Source organism: Serinus canaria, chromosome 2, assembly GCF_022539315.1.
Source record: "Serinus canaria isolate serCan28SL12 chromosome 2, serCan2020, whole genome shotgun sequence".
Taxonomy (NCBI): Eukaryota; Metazoa; Chordata; class Aves; order Passeriformes; family Fringillidae; genus Serinus; species Serinus canaria.
The window spans coordinates 105,861,405-105,881,138 of NC_066315.1; the positions used below are offsets into that span (position 1 = coordinate 105,861,405).

Below are 19,734 nucleotides of genomic sequence, written 5' to 3' on the forward strand. Positions count from 1 at the left end.
GAAAGCATTGGAGGCTCCCCTGCTCGGAGCAGGGGCGGTTTGGAAAGGCGATGGTGAGGCTGCCCTCGGCGCTGGCAGCCAAACGTGGCCGAAGGAATGTGCTATGGCTCCCGAGAAAGCCCGCAGTGCAAATGGTCAGCAGAGAACAAAAGGAAGGCTGACACGCTGCCATTAATTCAGCCCGTGGTGCCTGAGTATCGACAGGCACAGCGTATCCCTGCCATGGCTCGGAGGAGAATCTTACAGCAGGTGGAGGGTAGGGAACAACTTTCATACTGCCTGGCACTGCTTTTCCATAGCATCCTGTTCATTGAGTGCTGTTCATGCCACAGGCACTTCTGCAGGAAAATCTAAACCTTCCATGCACTTTGCTTCATTTCCTTACAGGAGGAACTCCAGCCTGAATTGTGGACATTTTCAGATACTCCTCTTAGTATTATTATTAATATTACTACAAGCATTACTACTAATATTATTTAATAATTGCATTTTATTTTCTTAAAATTTTTGAGTCCAAGGTTCAAAGCCCCCATTCCTCCTCTACCCCCCCAAAAAAAAAAAAAAAAAAAGAATTGATGGTTGTTTGCGGACTGTGTCCTGGATGAACCATTTGTAATTTTAAAAGCCTGGAGAGCCTTTCCTGAAAGCTCTTTTAAAAAGCAAGGAGCTGCTGCTGCTTCAAACCCCAGAAAGGAAGTGCCAGCTCCAAGCAGAGCCGCTCAGCGGGGAAAGCCAGCACCTGGGGACAGGGGGTGGCTGGGATGGGGCACCCACAGCCCCAGTAGGTGACAGACAGAACCTACAGCCCAGTGAATGGTGCTGCTGGAACGTGCGTACAGCTGCCTTTGCCACTTCCGAATACATCCTGAATTTTTTTGTTAAATTGCGCAGATAATTAAAGCCTCTTCATATTTACAGTCTGCTTCATTGGTACCATGAATCCTGTTTTCAGTTACTGTCTGCAAATTCCCTCCCCACGCAATTTCATACTAAGCAATAACACTTCATTTTACATAAGTTTTATCTGATGTCCCCATACAGAGCTGCCAGCTGTACAGCAAATGTGCAGCTCTCAAACCGAGGCCTACTAGGCCACAGGCTCCATCCTGAGATCTGTGAGGCACCTTGCTGTCATTGGCAAGCGTTCCCTGCTATCACCGCTACCATCGCTCCACACCACACACAACTTAAAATCATCTGATTATTAGAATTTGTGGTCCGCACTCCATTTTATCCTTTATTTAATCTATCCCCAGATCACACATTTGTTTAAATGTTTTGGCTGGTTTACAAATCATGCAGCCATCTGCACAGTAGGTGTGACACCATTTTTTAGACAAAAGTTACATTACAAAACAACAAAGATAAAGTCATTTGAAATGCTTTGGTGTTTGTTATTCTGCCTGGTTTGCTTGGACCAACTCTAAGAAATAAATAGAATTATCTGTGTAAATCGATGAACATCTATGAAAAACAACACCCAGCAGAACGCAGAGCTTGCTCCATTACCTACGTTAATATCATGACAGCTGAGGAGAGATGACCTGGCCCACTTCTCATCTCTCCTGTACAGATGGCTATTAAAGAGAAAGTATCCCTTTTGTATGGTCCATGCAGAAACCCTTTATGGGCTTTTCAAATAAGCCAGCATTGCCCACAGGAGAGTAGCTTCCTGTTAGTATTAAACAGCCCAGATTTTGCCTATTTTGTAACCCAGGTCCTCATGAAATAAACCTACATTTTCTCAGATTTAACTCCAAATGCTGATTTTCCTGGGTCTTTCAATTACATCTCCTCATTTTGCAGACAAGGTGACCAAGTTTCCTCTAACTTCTATGCAACGTCTTGTCAGATCTGCCTGTAAACAGCAGATTCCCAGGTATTCAAATTATTTCCTGATGCTAAGAGGGTATGATCACTGTCTTCACTATAAACTGATGATTCCAATTTTTTGCTATTTAAAAACCAGTGAAAAAAGACTAACCAAAGGAAGTCGTCACCTCCTTCCTCCTCTAGAGCGTAGATCTATATCTTTTCTCCAAATCTCAGCTAAGAGGGACTTTACAATATCAGATTTACTGTAGAGTGATCAAACTGACATTCTGAAGATTTATTACTTGAGGTCAACATGGTGCAACAAGTATTAGTTGCTCAGCACAGCTTTCTGCATAAGTCAAAGGAAAATCATGGGGTTTTAATGACCTTAGGCATTAGACAAATAATAGAATGTGTGAATGCCACATGCTATTACAACCATACAATAATTTTCTTGGGCTGATTTCCAGAAAGCTGATTGAGGTATTTCCTTTGTCTTGACATCAGTGATGTCCACACGTACCATAATGTACACTGCACAAATGTGAGGCAAATAAGATGATTTATTTGTATAGGTTTATTATGCATGCAGTTAATACACTCATCAAGCAAACATGCACATCCACACAACACACAAGCATATATACAAATCACTGTCATTGAAAAAATTGAAAATCATGAGTTGCACCAAAAATGTGTCTTTACATCTTCTAATGGTTACATACTACTTGTTATTTTAAAACAAAACTGTAAAATTTCTTTGCAGAGAAGTGTTGGATCGCATTTTCTATATACCCTTCTTTTTATACTCCAATTGTTTCAGCATAGATTTGGTTACTTGGGATTTGATGAAGTATTTATTTACTGGTGTAAACTAGAATTCCTCTAGTCAGCTGCAGGATTGCTTCATCCTGTTTTCCCATTTGCTTTCTAACTTTAGTGCACAGTACCTTTTTTTCCATTCCCTTCACTTCCTCCTCCTGCTCACACCTGCTACCCTGCTCAATGCCTCATAACATCCTTCACTCAGAGACAAACTCTCCACAGCAGACTTCAAAAAATGGGTTTTATACATGATACCAAAAAGGTTAAAAAAAGAATAGTCTCTTTACTTATCAGAAATGACATATTTAGAAACTGTCAAAAAGTGGGGTTTTAAAATGGTGCTGAATCCTTCCCCTTTGCTCCCCAACTCTTCAGAGGGGCAGTGGTTCTTGCTATGACACTGGGGCTTGTTTTCTTCATCAACAAGAGTAGCAGCAAACTACAAAGATTGTGGCTGTTTCCCCTTTTATCATTCTCTTTGTCAGCCTGATCAGTCCTCAATGGTAAATGTGCTGCTCTGTTGTGCACAGCCAGCGGCTCGCAATTTGCTCACTATGTTTCATGAGACAGTTGTTTGTGGCTGTTTGGAACACATTTACCTCTTTGGGGATTTATGCGCTAGTTGCAATGCCAACCTCCATAGTGATAGAAATTTCTTTCTAACTAAAATAGATAATTAGAAGCTGGTAATTATTGGTCAAGAATTATCAGAGTGAAAAAAATTAAGCTCTTCATAAATAGTTCTTGGCAATGTCATCTCTTTACATTATCTCATGCCTAACAGCACTTTACTCAGAGCACTTACAAATTTACACTACTGCTGTTGAGCCCCATAATTTTACATGGAGTAATTCCTTTCCTGAACTCCCCCAATTCTGAGCCATGCTGTATATGCATGTGTGCAAAATCCTAGGCAACTGCTGCAGCAACTGTTTAGTCTATTTACACCGAAGTGCATCAGGTACTACAGATGTAAAGGAATCAGTTGAAGATGAAACAATGTTTAGCATGTCTGCTTAAAATAACAGTGAAAATAATAGGAGGAGCAGCAGAGTGCATCAAACAGAACACAAACAATGGCAGACTCTTTTCATACTCTCTCAGGTCAAATGCCAACTGTAAACTATGTGATGAAAACAAAGGAATGCTCGAAAGCTTATTTTCCACAGACCCCGTGTACCTAGAAACAGAATTTTCTCAAAGAAAAAGCTGCTAAAAGCACTATGTATTCCACTCAGATAAAAAAGATAGAAGAAAGACAACTGAAGAAATACCATTTATGCCAACAGTTTCTAAACCCATATGAAACCTGGATTTATGTTTCCTCTTTTGCCACCCAAAAACTGAAAACTGTTTCACCCACAAATTTCAATACACACACAGGTCTTAATTTGGCAATTATCCTTACAGTTATCCAAACAAAAGTACATACCTACATCTAGGTCCAAAATAATGCCAAAACACAGGATGTATTTAAAAAACCCCACATTATGCCTTGCTTTCTGTCTGCTTTCATCCCCTAGCCTAGCCTGACTCAGTGTGCAGTTTAAGCTAACACAGGCTCCGCTTGATGAAACACACTGTCTGGAAATGCGTGGACAGATCTGGCAGTCAGAACTGTCCAACTTTAGCTCACTTAATGCAAGCAAGGGATTCTACTTCTATACCTCTTTGTCCTCATCCATTCTACTTCTATGCCTCTTTGTCCTCATCCATTCAAAGGAAAAGGCCTATTGGCCCATCCCATCATGAAGATGTTGGGAAGACTGGATTAAAGGCTGCAGAACAGTTCTAAAATGGAAAGTTCTGGAAGTAATAAACATGTAGTTTCTAAAGGAAAGCTGCCCCGATGACATCTTTTTATTACATAACTTGTATAATGTAAATTGCATTGTTGTCAAAGATACTTAAGGTTACACTTCACTGGGTCATTGGCAGATTTTATTTTCCATTAGGTGGCATAATCCCTCTTGTTGAATTGATTGAAATGTATAATAAAATCTGAAAAAATGCTATATACTCTCCTAACAAAGAAGAGTAAGAGGCTTTTCAAATAGCCTCTAATCCCTCTTCCCCTGCTAAATGTCTAGTTGAGATTATATTTGATTAGACAAAAACACACACATACATACAACCTAAAAATACCTACCCTCAGTGGAGCTATTTTAGCCAACAAAGTAATTCCAGTTGCCTTATTTAAAAGCCTAAGTTTCACACTGGGGTTTTATAAGTATGGCTTTGCCTCAGTGACCTTCCATAATGCAACTTCTCTCTGTGGCTGTTAGTGACATGAACTCAGTTTGCATCCTGGGATCATGTTCAAGGGGCACGGTGATTTGATGGGATACCATCAACTTCTCCAGGCTTTCAGACTGCATCATGATGTGGAGCAGCAACTGTTTCCCTCAGCTAGCTGAGTATTATCTCTATCAGTGGTTCCCACTCATTTCCGAGTGGAGTTTGGCAGATGACTTTCCACTTTCACATTTGTCCCATGTCCCAGGTGCCTCCCCTTTTCTCTTTTCTCTGAATTATGATTGTGGAGTCCTTCAGGTAAGAAGACACTAAACCCATCAATAACCACAACACAGATAATGGGAATGTTTTACTATGAGAGGAAATAACAGTTCCTGACACTGTGCAATGATGTCTATGAAGGCATTTATTGCCCCTACATCTGATCATACCATTTGACTTTTAACTCCGGTGTTGCCACATTAACTTCCCCCTCTCTTGCATTTAAACTCCTTCCTTTCTCTGTGACTTCCTGAAGCTTCCTTACTTTCCTTTTCCCAAAGAATCAAATACAGTACATTCTGTTTTGCCAATCACCTACTAGGAAATCAGGGCAAGAGGATACATTTTATCAGACACATGTAAAAAAGGGAGGGACCAATGTTTTTAGGAAACCATTTTTTTTGTTTGTTTTATATGCTGTGTCAACAAGCCTATATTCACTCAAGTGCTTAATCTAATATATTTCTCACTCTACATATTGATACGCATGCAGGTAACTGCTGGTATATATTCACACAAATGTGTTTGTGTGCATGTTTTCTGTATTATGTATAAATTCTGTAACAATACCTACAGATGTACATAAACTAAGGCTGGTTAAAAATAGCTTGATGTGACCTCTTGAACCTTTCTTTCTAGACAGAATGTGGTTTTGGAAAAAGGCCTGTGAACAATGATATAAATTAAAGGGGAGGGGGAAGAGTGAAATTAGAAAGATAGCTAAGGAAAAAATCCAATTAGTGGTGAGAAGACTAACAGAATTGAAGATCAGAAATTATTTTTCCTTGCGCTTCGATTCCGAGGTCACATTCAAAACTCTCCAGAACACAGATATTCCTTTCATTCCACCCCAACACAAAATCCCCTCGCATTTGCTTAATCGAGGCTACATCATTAGGAGCAGCACTGCTAAGTCTGGCAGTGCAGATAAGAATCTTCCACTGAACACAGATTACCACACGCATGACCGGCAAATCTCCCTGCATGTTTCGCAAGCTCCTTTATTTCACTGGGAAGATTTTATATTAAGCACGTTTAAATCTGTGTCACTATGGTTATGTCATGAAGTAATATCATGCATGATTAGATAGAACAGAGACAAAACAATTAAATATTTTTTAAAAGATTCTCTTTCTCATTCAACCTCATCCAGCTTTAAGAAATTAAACACAGGCAGTTAATAGCTCAGTTTAAGAAAATATGTCTTTTCAGGTCTGCAGGCTGAAGTCAGCTAAATGGATTTGTCTTCTCCCCATTTTGCTCCTCCCATTCTGACTCTTTAATAAAACTCATCCAGAAAATAGAGGGATAAATAAATCTGAGTATTTAATGAAATAAGTGAGCTCCTATTCTTAAACTGTGAGGCGCCTGGGAAGAGGGTGGCAAGCAAACATATTATCAATTCCAGCATCAACCCTTATAAACCTTGTCCATATTCCCCATCAAGTTTCAGCATCACTATATGCTACAATTAAGAATATTTCAAACACTACACTCAAATAAAACAGCAGAAATGGTGAATTCTGTTGTTAGTAGTACCCTACTTTTAAATTCCATTACTGACACAGATTGAATACTCTGAAGCAGCTCAAATTATCTTCTACCCAAAACCACAAGATATCAAAACTAAGGCTTAACCTAACAGGCAAATGGCTTGTCTCCTTTACAAAACCAGTTTTTTCATTTCCATTTGTTCATTTTTATGAAAAATGTAAAATGTTTATGCTCTAAATGTGTAACAACTTAAATAAAGTACCAACAGAAATGGGCCATTAACTTTTGGCAGATAACTTTCTTTTACAGTGCAGCCAAATTGCTAAGTGTTCATGGAAGAAATCTGCATGTTACCATGGAAGAAAAAAAAAAAAATTATCACCAAAGTGGAAAGTGGAAAAATCAAGCAAATTCTCTTCTGTTGGATATATAACTACCAGTTTCTATACCATATTTTTTGGTCTGTGCTTTGCAAGATTTTCTGCTATTTTAGCAAGAAAACCAGAGTAAGAGAAGCAGGAGTAAAAATATCAGTGGTATCTATCTCTGTTTTGAAAAGAGAAATTCGGAAAAAAGACAAAAAAAAAAAAAAGCCAGGAGACAATCCTGGCAATGTTATCTTATTAGTGAGCAAATGATGTGCTTGATAAATTTAATTGGCTGATAGAACTCTTAGTGCTATTACTGAGTAGTTACCAAATTGAAAACATTATGGGTAAACCTGGGGGAATCAGCAAATAATAGGAAAATATGAATATCAAAGAAAAAGCAGCTTTTGTTTTATTCCAATTTACAACTGTAAGAGCTTTGTAAACATCAGGATTCAGGAATTCTAGAAGACCTTTTTTTTAATGCTTGTACCTTAAAGAGTGTATTTCATTACTGTATACTACAATTCCTTATTTTTCAAATAATTTATAGGATTTAATTGTATACAGATACACTCAGGATTTTTTTCCAGACTGCTCAAACATAACAAACAATACTATTTTATGGCCATTTGAATTATTTATGTTTCCTAATGACAAAAACTCACCAGTTTTGATTTTGGTACTGAGGTGCTTGAGAAGTACACAGTAGTGTCATTACCATAATAACTTCTGAAATTAAAACCTGTCTAAAACTCTACGGAAAGCTAACATCCAGTTCATTAACCATTCCTGTTAGTTTGTTTTCAATAATGCAAAAATGATTAGAAGTTTAATTTGCTAATCACCTGTGTTTTGACTGGCAGTGGATATATAATTCTCTGCAGAAGTCTAAACTAGCCCTTGCAGAAAATAAAATATGCTAATGCTTTATCAAGTCTAATAATATGAATAAAAAAATCAATCATGCCTGGGTTAATCATTGATGGATCCACAATTAATTTCTCCTTAACTCTGTTTAATTTTAGAGACAATGGTGATAATGAGTAAGAAAAATGGCTATTTGCCTTTGAGAAATTTTAGTGCTCACTTACCAATCATGTGGTTTGCAACATGAACTTGGATATCCCACTCATTGTAGAAAACCATCTGACATTTGATGCACTGGTAGGTCTTCTTCTAAAGAAACAAGGGTAGATAAAATTTACTCAAACATACAATTGCAATAATTTCCTTATAACTCAAAATACCAAGTTCACAGTAGTCATTTAAATCTCTCCATCAGTGCTTTCGTTGAGGCTTAATTATTAATATTAAAACAATGACACTCTGCAGGTTATGTAGTACCTTTTATTTGAGTTTTCTGAAACTTGGTAGAGATTGCTGTCAACTTCCTTACTACATGAACACATCAGTATTGCTAATATATCAGTATCACACTCATGGAAGGCAAAATGGAATGTGGATATATGGGATGTAAGCCAAACCACATGAAATCAATGTGGATCCTTCATTTTACACCAATGAATTAGATCCAACAAGGAAGAAGACAGGAAAAGAGCACATAAATGAAAAATATGCTCCTCTCATTTTCAGTGGGAAATATGATCCTCTCATTTTCAGAATCTCCTCGGCACCACACATTTGAAGTGATCCATCAGGCTGCCATTTTTCAAGGATGAAAACCTTCCAGCTAGCCTGGACAAAAAGTCCCTACATCAGGGCATTTGTTTCAATAATATCTATTGGCAAGCCTGCACTAAAACTGGGAAGCCTGAATGGAAACTAGCCAGAGACCATGCCTTCTGTCCACATTAGATTGGACTTGACTTACTTAAAAATCATGGTGTATACAGCTCAAATTTCATTATAAACCCGGAAATACATTACTCTGCTCAATTCGGTGCACAGAACATGTTTTTCATTTCTGTCTTGGTGTCTTTCAAAAAGATCTGCTCTTGAACTTTTCTATAAAGGTATAATTTATCCAAGACATTTCAACATCCTAAAAATGCAACTGCATTTTCTCTTATTATTTTTCTTGATCTCAATTGGCCAGAGAGTTGATATTGGAAAGCATTGTTTTAAAAGTGAAAACTAAGAGTATATTCAAAGTAAGGTTATTTTTTCCTTCATAAGACTTAAAATCTGCAGTTATCCAGGCATCTAATGAGGCAAGCCAGATTCATAACATTATTCAACTGCATAATTGTAGTATCAAGGACTCAAGTCCTAAGGTAACAGTCCTGAAGAGCTCAGTTCTCGTTTTGAAGATGCAATATTGTCAAGGTAAGCCCTGAACTGCCACATCAAGGCAGTAACTCAAGAGACACAGATCTTTCTGTACAGCCATAGGCACCTTGCCTGCATCAGCAAAAAGAAGAAGAAAAAAACACAGAAAAACACATATTTTTTAAAGAATGTAAAGTCACAAGAAACTGGCACAGATGTATTAAATTGCAGATTTCTCATATATTAGTTGGAGAAGAAATAGGGTTCACTGGATAATGTGCATCAAAAATACAGCCTCTCTTGTATATATTTATCTTGAGAAGAGTTTTATGCAGCTGGTATTATCAATTATATTTTTTAAAAGGTGTTGGCTTTTTTTACCTGACTCCAAACAGTAATAAAAACTTGCTGGATTTTTAATCAACATCTAAATTTAGATGCCCTGTCCCTGACAGATTAAGTGGCCATTTATTAAGTATTTTTCTACTTCAAGCCTGTTGGCAGGAATATAAAGACTTTTCAAACATATGTTGTTTTGCCTTACCAAGTTAACTGAAAAATTAGTGACTAATCAAAGTCAACTCTGAAATTAAGTGTTCCTGTGGGCTCCTCTTTACAAATCTCCCATTGCTTCACATACACAGAGGATATTTTAATTTTCTCAATGACAATAAAATGTGCTGCGTCTCTTCACGGTGGAAACAACGATAAGCCTTTTTTGCTGTTTTTCATTTAAATTAACCTTAGTTTTTCAAAATTTATCCAAGATAAATCATTTTGTAGACAACCAAAAATCAATGGACACCAAGAAACTAAATCTGCTTTGACTTAGTGTTACTGTTACTATTTGTAAAGCCAGCTGTTTTTATAGATAGAATACTTTTTCTCTTTTTTCGTTCTTGTGACAATTCTGGTATCAGTGGTAGAAAATCAGATTCAATCTAAGGATTTCCTATTATATGTTGGCAAATTTAACCTTACTGAACTACATCTAGATCTAGCAAAGACCTCTAAATAATGACAGTCAAAATCAACAATTTATTATGCTAAGCTCTTTACAAGATGCTTTTTGATGCTGACATATAGAACAACAATATTGCATAAATAACAATCACTCTCCCTTTTTTGAAAACATTGTTTCCCTTTAGAACTAGTTAGAAAATATTTCTTACTCCCTCATGACTGCCACTATGTATTGTTTATTAGCACACCCCTAGCATTATTCCTGATATGTGACTTTGTTGAAAAACAAAGAAACATAAATGTAATGGCTGGTCTTTTCTCTTGTTAGCAGAGCAATGCAGAGTGCATGTCAAGAATTGTCAGCAAAATTATGACTGATGTACATAAAGACAACGCATACAAAGGTTGGGGATTTTTTGAAGTCAAATGCTAAAAAGTAAAGTGATTTGACAACAACAAAAACTAATAATTTACTAGCACTTACTAGCCTGTTCAAAATGATCTGACATATTTGCAGAATCACACACAGAGTTATTCTTTTTATCATGAAGTGAAGATTGTTTTTGTGACTGCTGCTTGATCAAGCACTAGTTCTTTTTTGTTTCCGAGCATACTCTAAAATGTTGACATCAACTTTTATTAGCTCAATAAACACTCATCTCAAAGTGTCTAAACTTGTGCATGATTAAGTTTTCATTTCAAAAGCATACTCAGTAAATTCCATTTACTCCTAGATTTTCAAAGTGATCAAACCCAGTCATTTTAACACCATGTTGAACAAAACCCACATACTTATTTCCATATGTTTCACATTCTAAGGAAGTCTTTGTTTGCTGCAAGTTGCACATTAGTCTCACAAGCTTTGTCAGAACCACGGGACTCATAACTGCTCACAGGAGTTCCTGGGTCCTGATGTGCTTCATGGCTGATCCCAATTCCCTACTAGGGTGAGATCTGGGGGGAGCCCCAGCCCCTCCTCACACTGTGTTCCCAAAAAAGGGGAATCTTGGGGGAATAAGACAGAAAAGAACCCTGAGGTATTGCAGCTCCATGCCCCTTGCCTGGATAGGAAGGAAAGACGCCTTGCAGCACTTGTGGGACACACCACAGAAGAAGAATTGGACTGTGACTCAAGGAGGCATTCGGATTTCTCTCAAGTACCTCCAGCCTTTGCAGAGCAAGATGGCACTAAACAGAAAGGAGCTCAGGGCTGTGACAGCTATCCTTGCCTTGTCCTGCTCCAGCTGTTTGCAGCAGGGAACTCTGGCTGTGCTCCTTTGTCCCTCTGCCCAAGCCACCAGCGTGTGGAGGACTCAGCAGGACTGAGCAGGCACCCCAAGCACTGCTGCTTCAGCTCATTGCCCTCAGCATATCCATTCCACACAATGAAGAGTGGTCAGTTAAGGGCACTTACACCCTAACCTGACACAGCTGCTTTTCCCAAACGATACCTGTCAGTCTCCTGAGTAGACAGAAGAATGACAATATTGTCATTCTTCCCAACAAACACAGGAAAAAGCTGACACATATTTCCTGTAAGAGAGTAATTTCAAATCAGCAAGAGTGGGCCACAGAAATCTCTTGCCAGTACATTTCTGTATGGATGCAGACAGGACCAGTTCAGTGAATGGAGAGATGCAACGTGTTCTAAACCATGCTGTCTTGCAAAAACTCCTAAGAATTTGTTCCAGAAGAGAAAGGCACATGCAATTAAGAATGTGGTTTAACTTTTTACTGTTGTTGTTGTTGTTGTTGTTATTGTTATTATTATTATTATTATTATTATTATTACTACTATCACCTCATATTTTAATAAAATCTCTCTAATCGGCAAGCCAATAATCCTTCACTGAACCCCCTCCTGTCAAGAATCTAAGTGCCAATTTGTCTCCTCCATGCTGAGTGCAAATCTGAGGCCCAAGTCATTCCTAGGGCCATTCAAAATCACTGTAACTGCTTGGACAAATGTCTCACATGACCAATGGGTGCCTGTTGCATTCCTGTTTTCACAACCATTTTAAAGCATTCAAATCTTCTCTGTGACTTCATTTAAAGAGCTTTGGATTAGGCATATGCATGTGTCTCCCTAACCTTTTGAATAAGTAATGTCACCTAGACCTTTAGTTATTTTCCCAATCCTCACTTACCACTCTGCAGTTTTCTGAATATATATTTTCTTTCCTATAAAGGTACTCAGCATGTCCATGCCATGTGAAATGAGACTTTACTGCTTTTATAAACAGTCCAGGAATACAAGCTTTCAATTGGTACTTCAATTCTGTGAGCAGAATTTTATTTGCTTTGCTTTTATAAATAAAGCAAAACAACTAATAACCACACTGTTAGAGGATGTACAGTTCTATTCAGAAGCGCTTCAAAAGAATGCAGAAAATACTTCTGTGTAGACTTTTGTGCCCTCTGACTGTCTATGGTACTGATACATTCTTTTTTTTCTATTCCCTAGCCTCATTATATTACTTGAAAATGAACTGCATATGCTACTTATTGGCTCATGCTCCACCTCCTTGTCAAAATCATTCAGTATCTCTTGCCTATTTTGTTCTGACATTTCCCCAGTTTTGTACTATCAGGAATTTCACCACCTTACTACTTATTCTTTCTTCCTGTCTACTGATATGCTGCATAAACTCAACAAAATCGGTGCAAATAATGATTCTTAAGGCTTTCCATTATTTACACCCCTCCAAACCAACCTGCTTCAATTCACAAGACTCCCATGCTTTCCATACCCAAGATCACGTTTCTTTTCTTTTTTAATCAAAGAAAGTATCTCTCCCTATGCCATACTTATTCACCCAACAGATTAGTTTTTTGTGCTATACCATTTCAAAAGCTTTGCTAAAATCCTGGTAAATCATGTTTATAGGCTTCTCTGTCAGCACTTGTGGCTATTCTCCAAAAATACTCTATATTGAAAATTTTAAGAGCGATCCTCCCTCTGTGAATCTTTGCCCTCTATCCTTCATTAAATCCAAACTTTCTTCTATGGTGTCTTTGATTAGCCTTCCTTTTCTGTTCCTCACTGTTTAAATCAAGCTCACAAATCAGTAACTTCATGCATAAGCCTTATATTCCATGTTAAATATTTGTTTACTGGCCTTTTCTCAGGTTGTTGATGCTTCTTCTTAAAGACCACAAGTTTATCTGCTTAATGTTTCGTTTTATTTTCAGCTGCTTTCACTGAGAATTTTGGAATGGGTATTTCTGTAAGTAATTTATTGTGTATTATACTCCATTATATTACCTCTAATCTGTACTTCATTCTTCTCCATGGGGAGGAGATGCCACTAGCTCAACGACAAAGCATTTTTTTAACAGCACTGGTTTCCTTGATTACATATACCATTTCTGGATCTCCTGTACCCATGCCCCTTTTAACTGAATACATATTCCCTATATGAAATAACCAAAATATCACTTATAACTTCTAATGCATGTCATCTACAGTCTTAGGCTTGCAGGCATCCTTAGTTTGTTCTATATTCCCTGCACACTTCTCTTCCTTGCCTGATCAAAAATGGGTTTGATGTGTACCTGTTACCCCACTGATAACCTCCTGTTTACACCTAATTACATTATTTGCCCTTGTCACACTACTGAAGGGGACTTTCCAGGCTTTTTCCCCTCAGTTTTAGCACAGACTGAGTGTGTGGATCAATAACAGAGCTGAGACAACCTGCTGTTGCCAAAAAAGAGTGATACCACACTTCTCACATAGTCTAATTCCCTTCTCCCATATCAGTCATTCACTCAGTTTCCCTCACCTAAAGGATGGAGTTAATTCAACCTTTTTAACTGACAGAACAATAACCTGACAAGAGAAAGTCACCAGCATCCAAAAAATCATATGAAAATAACAAGTTAAGACACTAAAAACTTGCACACTAACTACAGCAATTTGCCAATGCTAACTCCTAATGCTGCCAGCTGATTTTTTATTTTGTTATTTTATTAAGCATTAGCTGTGTACTTGGCCCTTCGTGATACACAAGAGCAACCACAGTCCATTTAGCCATTTTTCATCAGAGTTCAGATTAATTTTGACAGTACCTTAATTAAGGATTTCTTTCTTACCTTCCTGGATGCTTATTTTGTCAACCTTAAGCTCTTAGAAAACTAAGCATATGTTAGCCAGTTTCACTGCATTGTTAGTTATTTATCTTGCTTATGGGGCTGTCATCTTCCTTTTTTTTTTTTAGTTGACTAATCCCTAACTCTTGTAATTGCTCACATAAAACCTTTTAATTAGTATTTCCTGATTACTTTTAAAAAATGTTCATGGAGATTTTAGGAGTATTTTTCTGTTCTGTTTTCATTTATCAGGGTCTAAATTATAACAGAGTCTCAGTGTACATGCCTGTGGAAAGAATACAATCAATCTCGTAAGGTAAGTAAAATGAAAAATGAAAAGAAACGTTATTTTTCTTCATTTCTTTCATTATGGTTACTTATTGCATACACAAAATATATTGCATCAGAAATACAAGTGTTCATGTTAGCAGTTCTTCCTTCTCTATTCTGCTTGAATTCATGGTCTGCTGTTCTGTCTTTCACCTTTATTCTGGAGTCTGTATTTAATCATGTCTGTCTTCAATGTCTCTTAGTTACAAACCTTTTCCTTCCCTAGCTGACGAAGAGCATTAGCTTGCAATGTCTCACATCCCCGCACAGAAAAAAACACATCTTGCCACATTTAAAAACTGCATCTCTTCCCTTTGAGATCTCTAATCCTTTAACTCTCTCTAGACCTTTCAAACTCAGTACTGAAGTGAAATACCTGTCAGAAAAGTAACTCTAAAACCTGGCAGCACATGGTAGTATATTTATTTTCTCTCTCAATTCATATTAGGCTTATATAATTTATGAATACAAGCAGCTTAAAGTACTGTGAATTTGATTTGGGATCTAAAAAGCAAATACAGTTCTTTCTGTCTGTCTTTGTGAGGGCCTGATCCTGGGTGAGGCTGAGTCTCTGAGCAGTGCACAGGTATCTGCTAAGCAGTGCTCAGGAATCTGGAGCTGTGTCAGCAACTGAACTTTCTGTCAGCATCCCCACCCCTTTCTGGTCCCTTATATTGCACTTAAAACCAAAGGCAATCCACCTCTGAAGCCCTAGAGCTGTTAACCCATCCAGAGGCATCCCAACACTCAGCATCTGTGTCAGAGCCACTGTGTGGTTACAGACATTGAGGAGGAGCTATGACCAACATTACACTGATAATTCTGCAGAGGAAGTGGCATCAAAGCAAAGGCAAGAGAGTTTGACTTGGCAGGTCTGAGACACAAAAAGCTGATATTCTGAGTAAGCTCATATTTTTTCCCCTTTAAAGTTGGGGTATGCCTTTTTAAAAAATGCATACTGAGACAGACTGTCATTCAATAAAGCCACTACTTTCTTCACCAACAATCAGCAACAGATGTAGGCCAATAAAATTAATAGTTTGCAAGTACACACAAGAGAATACTCTTGTCTCTTTTCTCCATCACAAATTTTGTAAAAGCTCTCTGGATTTTAACAGAAAGGCAAAATCAGGAGCTTTTTATGTACCTTTTTTTTTCTTTTTCTTTTTTTTTTTTTTTTTGTAATTTAAACACTCCAACTACTTTTCTCCCACTCTGTGGAGAATTAATGCTGATTAATTTCACTTTCCAAAGTGTGACTCAGGACTCTCCCCCTACCCTTAATTGTCCACTTTTAACTCAAACTGAATTCTGCACTATTACTTACCAAGATAATTTAATCCTACAGAATAGAATTTGTGCTCAAAAATATGCAACATTAATATTAATGTACAAACAGAAATATATTACTCATACATAATATATAAGAAATTAATTTTCATTGAAGTATCAAGAGAAGGAGTAAACCCCTTAGATCCTTCTCATGCAATTAGCTCTGCACTTGGGGAAGTCAATGGGACTTCACAAATGAGGGCTTCACATGATAACATGGGCAAGACTGGGATTTTAAAAAGGCACTACAAAACATGCCATGAACAGAGTCCTGCAATCATATTGCTGTGATTTTAGTTCTACCCTCTGTGGATACACTTAGGCCACATCAACGTGAACTAATATACTGCTAGCATCTGAGCTGGCACACAGCTGCTGACACTGCAATGACGCTTGACTGTGTGCCCAGCTGAAAAACCTCCGCTGGGGCAGCGCAGCTGCCCAAGGAAGTGGTGTACCAGCACAACAAGCACTCTGCTCAGCCACTCTTCAACACTATCCACAATGGTTTGTGTCTAACTGGCTTTCTTCCTGTGAAGAAATACTTGCTCTCCTCTAAAGGAATTAAGGGAACTTCACAGAATTGCTACTCTGTCCTATTTCATGATCTTTTACTTTCACATTAATTCTTAAAATACCAGCAGTTCCTCTTAGGTACATCCTGTAAAAAGTTAATGTCTTTACATGGGGCTTCAGTCTACCATTTCTCTATCTTAAAAAAAGGATTGCAGAATTTGTTTCAGAAGCAAAATGCCATACTTCTAGGTTTGAAGGACTTCAACCACTCAACCACCATTATACAAAGCAGCTGTGAAGCAGGGAGCATATGAGAAATGAGGAACTATGGTTGAGACAGATAGTTTGGGAAAATCACCAGGTGATGCAGACATTCCTTGCCTAGGCTTGTGAGAGAAGGACCAAGCAGCAGAACACGATCGATTACAAGCTGACCTTTGTCTGTGATGGTTGCAAGGATTTGTAAGGAGACAGTCATGTTCCTATAGGTTGGCCCTAAACCTATTCCAGCCAGCAGAGCAGAAGCCAAGATGACTGTTGTAGCAGTGGTAAGGCAAACACAGAAGGAAATCTGGTAGCCTAAAGTCTCAGATCATTCTTCGCTGGTGAACCACCCTGTTTCCTACTTGAAAATGAAGGGAAAGAGGGGGCCTTCCAAATATGTAAAGCTATTAGATGTGCCTTTTTAGACAGAATGCTGTGAAACATCTGACTAATAAGCAAAAAACAGAGGAAATGTATCCCAACACAGGACACCAAAGCTATGGACATATAATCAAAGGGGATAAATAGCTCCATTCTCTCCTACCTCCTGCCTTGTTTTGGAGTACATAAGCAGCAATTCACTATGAAATGGCTGCATTTCTAAGTGGCAGTATTTCTAAGACACTCTTCAAAGGCATTTCACAGGCATTAAAAATTATTCCTAGAAGTGAACATTATTATTGGAAGGACTAAACTGAGATCCTCAGTATCAGGAAGGGCCCTGCCCTTTTATTCACTGACTTATGGAGCCATATACCAGCAACAAAGGTTATTCACCAAGGAACAACAGGGTAACATCAACATACATCTGGTAGATGGGCCCAAAGATGGGCAGAAACCACAGAAGAACAAAATGGCTGAGGTTGATCTCTGGGGATCCTCTGGTCCAGTCCTCCTGTTCAAGAAGGGTCACCTAGAGCCAGACCACATCCAGATGGCTTGTGAGTATCTCAAAGGGATACACAACCTGTCTGGGTAGCCTCTGCCAGGGCTTGGTTGCCCTGGAAGTGTTTCCTGATGTTCAGAGGGAACTTCCTGTGTGTCCATTTGTCTCCTCTGCTTCTTGTCCTAGAATGTCACATGGTGAGGATGGATGTTAGCAAGAGACACATCTCTGTTGTCATACCCAGCAAAATGTGCTGTTTAAAATAGTACAGGTCATATTTATCCAATAATTTGTCACACAGTGCAGGAAACAGTATAAATGAAAGATGGCTTTGGCAGGGAAAAAAGGTATCTCCCTGTTTTGAACCACCAGGCATAAAATCAGCTATCTGCTATCACAGAGCATTGGCAGGTCAAAGAACAGTATCCATTAATAAGAAACTACATGATAGGTTTTCTTCTGTTCATTTTGTATAACTTCATGAAACAAGCAGTACTGGGAACTACATACCCATTTTAAATTAATAGTTATCCCATTTCATTTCCCTCATGATAGAGTAACAAATCTGGGTGTTATGTTTGTTGTATGAGACAAAGTAAAACACACATCACATATAACAACTTTATTGAGTAGTGGTGAAAAACAGTTCTCATGTACAGTCATTTAAGAAGCTGGCCTGTGAGTCTCACAAAGAACAGATCATAGTTTCCTCCTATAGCTTCATGTCTTGTGTTCACTTGACTTTTGCATATAAAACAGGTATAAACTTCAGCTACAGCCATCTTCCTGGTTTGGATCTCTTAAAGGCCTCTCTTCTATTTGGATTCTGTTACCTGCTGGGTCACCTCTCTTCCCAAATATTGGAACAACTTCATAGGTTTTGAAATTACTATTAATCTACGAATTTTTTCCCTGAAATTGGCCAAGAATAGACCAAAAATAAGAGGTAGAAGTGAGAGAATCCTCTAGAGGTCTGCAAACCAGCAGACTAATAGAGATATGTAAAGATTTTGTGTCTTGTTCCTAAAGATGATCAGGCTAGAAAATTGTGTGAAATTTCTTCTAGTTTCTACCCAATTCTGAGATCAGAATACAAACACTCATCACTACTGTGATTTTCCTGTGGGGCTGTGCTGAAATTGTGGCATTCCACACCAGCCAGTTGGCCCGCAGGTACAAGTATTGGGAAAGCCCCAAGAGGACAGTGGGCTGCACAGCTGAGCTGTGGGAGCATACATCTCATGGATGTTTTGTCTCATAAAGTTTTGCTGGATCTACATTTGCCCTCTCTAGAGACCCTTGAGGACTTCATCCACATTCCTGTGTCCCTCTCCGGTTCTTCTGTGTTTCTTCAAGCACACATTCAACCCCCTGACTCTGGTTCACTTTAAGGAAATCTCGGTTTAGTGCTCTTGAAAATTTTGGAGAACATGTCATTCTTTCATCCTCTCCTGCAAAGTTTTCCACAGGTGTGAAGAAGATTCCTCTCCAAATGCCCCATCTGAAGCCTCTGACAAATAACAAGACAGACAAACAGCATTAGATTTTAATAATCAGTGGACAGGAAACTAAGAAAATTCACTACAATTTTCCCCCTTGCTTCTGTTCAGCAGCTCCGAGCCAACAAATGGCCTTCCTTTCACAGACTGAACTCATGGTGTGTGTGAGGTGAGAAGTTTGAAGCCTAACTTTGGTAGGATTTAGAGCAACAGGATAACAATAATACTTTCCTTGTAAAATCGTGATCCTGATAGCTCACCACCAGACAAAGAGAAAAGAAATGCTTAAGCTAGACCTGATCAGCCAATTCATGGTAGTGGCACAACCAGAAATTAAAGCATAGTGCAAAGTGGAGGTGGCCTGCTGTGGCAAAAAAAACCCCAGGCTAGCCCTTCCTAAGAATAGATATGGTCACACTTTAAATAACACTTTCCTGAAAGCAGTGTAAAAATTATGCCAGAAGACAAAACTGGTATTTTTAGTGAACTCATTTTGAAACTCTAGAAGCAGAAAATATGTTTGTCACAGATTAGTTCCACAAACTATTTCAAAGCCAAATCTTTGTGCCAGCAACAAACCTTCTTTACCTTTTTCTGTCCC

The 19,734-nt window shown here is 38.3% G+C and overlaps 1 protein-coding gene across 20 annotated transcripts in view; it reads right to left on the reverse strand.

The window, feature by feature from the left end:
* ZNF521 (zinc finger protein 521) overlaps nucleotides 1-19,734 on the reverse strand; it is a 231,046-nt gene that overhangs the window by 109,969 nt on the left and 101,343 nt on the right. For 19 of the 20 annotated variants that reach the window (XM_050971083.1, XM_050971099.1, XM_050971098.1 and 16 more), the window contains one exon: nucleotides 8,114-8,198. In XM_050971083.1, the coding sequence (XP_050827040.1) occupies nucleotides 8,114-8,198 (85 nt within the window). Of the gene's footprint in view, nucleotides 1-8,113; nucleotides 8,199-18,271; nucleotides 19,145-19,734 lie in introns of those variants that run through there. The other variant, XR_007776900.1, reaches the window with a different exon arrangement.